At 35.8% G+C, this 4,880-nt stretch overlaps 1 protein-coding gene across 1 annotated transcript; it reads left to right on the forward strand.

Annotated features, from left to right (window-relative positions):
• Positions 2,403–4,627, forward strand: LOC107615505 (ATP-dependent DNA helicase PIF1-like). The gene is made up of 5 exons (XM_016317564.1): positions 2,403–2,407; positions 2,521–2,580; positions 2,856–3,055; positions 3,618–3,736; positions 3,815–4,627. The coding sequence occupies exons 1-5, from the start codon at positions 2,403–2,405 to the stop codon at positions 4,625–4,627; spliced, it is 1,197 nt and encodes a 398-aa protein (XP_016173050.1).

Genomic DNA, 4,880 nt, shown 5'->3' on the forward strand with positions numbered 1-4,880 from the left:
TTCAGTAAGTTGGTCATTTCACAGATACTCTGAGTTAGAGCAGCAGTCTCTCTACTAGAGGATACTTCTGCAACAGCTTTTGTCCGGCTTTGTTTTTTCCTATGATTCCTAGTAGATTCAGCCAAGTCGCTGATCAATTACCATGCCTCATCAGTGGTCTTGTACTTTTTCATAGACCCATTGCTAGAACTTTCCAATGTGGTCTTATCTTGGGGCCTTATGCCCTGTGTGACATAGTCGAGCAGCACTATCTTGTCAATCATATGATGGGGGCATGCTTCCAGAAGGTTGTTGAAGCGCTCCCAGTATTCGTAGAGAGTCTCGGACTCATCCTGAACAATTATGAAAATGTCTTTCCTCAGTTTATCAGTAACCTCAGCTGGAAAGAATTTCTCCAAAAATTTTCTTCTAAGCGTATCCCAGTCAGAAACAGTTACTGCGGGTTGAGTGTAGTACCACTCTCTTGCCTTTCCCTCAAGAGAGAATGGGAAGGCTTTTAATAAAATAGAAGTTTCATCTGCACCATCATGCCTGACAGTAGAACAGGATGCTTGGAAATCCCTAAGGTGCTTGATAGGCTCTTGAGCAGGTAAGCCATGAAACTTAGGCATCAAGTTGAGCATTGCATTCTTTATTTCAAAGTTTGTAGCCACCGCTGGGTGATGCGCTTGAAACGGTTGCATTGTAAAATCAGGGGCTCCGGCCTCCTGGATAGTAACTCTTCTAGGTGCTGCCATGTCACCTCCACGTAAATCAATCGAATCAGTAGAAAGGAAGCTTGTTTCTTCCTCAAGTGACGTTTCAGATTCGCCCTCAGAGAGGACTAACCGACGTCGAGCTTGCCTTATACGTGAAATAGTTCTTTCGATCTCAGGATCAAATACTGGCAAGCTTGGATCAGGAAGTGAACGCGTCATTTAACGAAAGAAACATGCAGCTCATAGTAGCAAAATAAAATAAAATACAAAATTCCAATCAATAACTTAGCACTCTATTACAACTCCCCGGCAACGGCGCAAAAAATTGACGTGGCAGAAATTGGCAAGTTAAGAAATTATTATAAGAGATGCGTTGCAAGTATAGTTCTCAACCAACCAAAATTCCGCTTATCAATTTAAAAAGGGTTGTCACAAAATTAGAATTAAAATACTGGGAGTATGAATCCCAGGTCGTCTCCCAATGAGTTGCAGAAAGGTGTGCTATTTTATTAATCAGATATTTTTCAAAATGGTTTGAGTTGATAAACAGGAAATTTAAATCAGAGAAATTATGTAATTTAAATAAAAACCTTGACCGGGAGTAGATTAGTTGGAAGCCCTATCCTTGATGGAGTTCTCTCAAGATCATGATAATTGAAGGTTGTTTGCTCAGTTATCCTTTACCGGATAAAGGAAAGTCAAGCAAGTTGGAAATCAGTTTCTATTCACAAGTTCTAATCCTCTCCCTTGGGAAGGACTAGTGTCAGTGATTAGAGGGCGACCCAACACTAATCCCAATTATAATTTTACTCTTGAGCATCCAACTCAAGGTTCTCCTTTCAATCAACTCCCAATCAAGTTATGGAACTACTCGCTCATTATGATTATGAAATTCATGAAATAAGAAGGAAAAATAAAGAAAGACATGATAAATAATAATAAAAAAGATCAATAAAAATAGAAATAGTTCTTGTATTAATAAATTCTAAAAATAGTTCAATAGTAACTCTGAATAAAATAAGGATATGAAAGAGTAAGTGATAAGTAAGGAAACAAACTAGAATGATGAAGTCTTGATGGAGGTAATAACTCTTCTCAATATCCCAATTCAAAAAGCAATAAAATCAAATTCCTAAGAACTAAGAATGTGTAGAGAGAAAACCTAGAGGAAGAGTAAAATCAGATCTAAAACTAAAATTATGCGGAATGAATGTTGTTTTTTTGGTCTCTGCATGTTCCCTGGCTCTAATATGCTTTTGTGGGCCAAAAAATAGGTCAAAATAGGGCCCAAAATCGCCCCCAGCAAATTCTGCAGATTCTACAGATCGCGCACGTCACACGATCGCGTCATCCACGCGTTCGCGTCATCCAGCGTCTTGCCTTGCCACGCGTGCGTGTCGTCCACGCCTTCGCGTCACTTGTGTAGTTTCCATTCCATGCGTTCGTGTCAGGCATGCGGGCGCGTCACTGCAATTTCTTCTATTTCGTGCGGTCGCGTGAGTCATGCGTCTGCGTCACTTCTCGCTGGTCATCTCCTCAATTTCTTGTGTTTCTTCCATTTTTGCAAGCCTCCTTTCCAACCTCCAAGTCATTCATACCCTATAAAGCCTGAAACACTTAACACACAGATCACGGCATCGAATGGAATAAAGGAGAATTAAAATACATAATTAAAAATCGCTAGGAAGCAGTTTTTTTTCAACCATGGGGTAATTTTGGGAAGGGATTGTAAATACATGCTAATTTAATGAATAAGTGGGTAAAAATTTGATAAAACCACACAATTAAACACAATATAAACCATAAAATAATGGTTTATCAGTCGTTGTTCAAAGTTCTATCCCAAGTCTTTTGCTGATTTAACAACTATTGATGCTGAAGGGTATCCAATATATAAAGAAGAAAGACTGGTTGTTATGCTGAAAAAGGAAATGTGGCTCTAGATAATCGCTATGTTGTTCCTTACAATCTTTCTTTGCTAATGAAATATCAAGCACACATGAATGTTGAGTGGTGTAATCAAAGTAGAGCAATTAAGTATCTTTTCAAATATATAAACAAGGGTTACAATCGCGTCACTGCTATTTTAGATAATGCTGATGATAGTGAATGCTCAAATAAAGTTATTGATGAAATAAAAAACTATCTTGATTGTAGATATATATCCCCATGTGAAGCTGTTTGGAGAATATTTGCATACCCCATTCATTCTAGAGAACTTGTTGTACAGAGATTGAGCTTTCATTTGCCTGGTCGGGATCCAATTCTATATAAAGATGGTGAAGATATTGATGATATTATGTCAAAATCCAGGATTGACCAATCAATGCTTATTGCATGGATGGATGCTAATAATAGTTACTCGGGGGCTAAAGAGTTGACATATTCTGAGTTTTCAAGATTTTTTATTTATAATAAAAAAGAAAAAAATTGGTCAAAAAGAAAGTGTGGATATACTATTGGAAGGATTTATTATGTACCTCCAACATGTGGAGAGTTATTTTATTTACGAATGATGTTGAAGTTTATTCGAGGTCCTACCAACTATGACCAAATCAAAAGTGCAAATGGTGTTATTCACAATAGTTTTGGAGATGCTTGCTTTGCTTTGGGATTACTTAATGATGATAGAGAATATATTGAAGCTATCAAATAAGCTTCATGTTGGGGTTTAGGTGATTATCTAAGAAAGCTTTTCACTGTGATGTTGATGTCAAATAGTGTTAGCAGACCAGAACATGTCTGGGAAGAAACTTAAAGGCTTCTATTTGATGATATTTTGTATAATGAAAGAAAATTGTCTAAAAATTCAGGTTCTCCTTTGATTCTAATAAAATTTTACTTTTTAATAATTCATATTATGTTGCTTACTATAACTATTTTATTTGTTCTTATATTGTTTTTTCTTTTTGTTTGCAGATTTATCTTTGATTGATAATGAGTTAAAAACAAGATGCTTATATGAAATTGAGATGATATTGCAAGATAATAGGAAGAGCTTAAAGGAATATCCTCTTATGCCTTTTCCAGAATGTTTTGTGAGGCTGAAATTTTAAAATGGTTTAATTTATAAGGAGCTAAACTATGACAAGAACAATTTGAAAAATGAGTTTCAGACATTATTCTCATCCTTAACACAAGAACAACAAGATGTTTTTGAGAAAATTGTGGAAGCAGTTTCTGAAGAAAATGGTGGAGTATTCTTTGTATATGGCCATGGAGGAACAGGTAAGACTTATTTCTGGATAGTTTTGACTTCTTTTTTAAGGTCACAAGGAGTGATTGTTCTTACTGTTGCATTAAGTGGAATTGCTGCTTTGCTACTACCTGGAGGTAGAACAGCTCATTCTAGGTTTGCTATACCATTAACGGTGCATGAGAATTTTGTATGTAATATCAAACAAAATAGTGAACTAGCAAAGTTGTTAAAACAAACAAAGCTTATCATATGGGATGAAGTGTCTATGGTTCACAGATATAGTGTTGAGGCAGTTGATAAAAGTTTAAGAGACATTATGTCATCTACAGATAATAATAATGCTAATTTTCCTTTTGGTGGAAAGGTAGTGGTTTTTGGTGGAGATTTTAGACAAATTCTTCCTGTCATTCCTGGAGGTGGCAGGACAGAAATTGTTAATGCAAGCATATGTTCCTCTTACATATGGGACTATTGTAGTGTTTTGATACTTACCAAAAATATGAGATTAGAGGATTTTTCACATGCTGATAATGATGAATTGGCTTTGTTTTCACAATGGATCTTAAATGTTGGAGATGGCAATATAGATGGGCCTAATGATGGCATCTCTGAGATTATGATTCCTACTGAGTTGCTCATATCAAAATTTGAAGATCATCTTAGTTTTATTGTGGATTGTATATATCCAAATCTTTTTGAAAATCACTTGGATTCTAATTGGTTGCAATGACGAGCAATTCTTTATTCTACGCTTGATGTCGTTGAGAAGGTAAATCAATATATTATCATAAAAATTTCAGGAGATGAAAAAATTTACTTGAGTTCAGATAGTGTTGACAAATCTTATGGAAGTGGACAGTATGCTAATGAAACGCTTATTCTAGAGTTTTTAAATAGCCTCTAATATTTAGGATTACCTCATCATGCTTTAAAGTTGAAGGTTGGAATTCCTATAATGCTTTTAAGAAATCAAGACCAATCTG

This window comes from Arachis ipaensis, chromosome B09 (assembly GCF_000816755.2).
Source record: "Arachis ipaensis cultivar K30076 chromosome B09, Araip1.1, whole genome shotgun sequence".
NCBI lineage: Eukaryota > Viridiplantae > Streptophyta > Magnoliopsida > Fabales > Fabaceae > Arachis > Arachis ipaensis.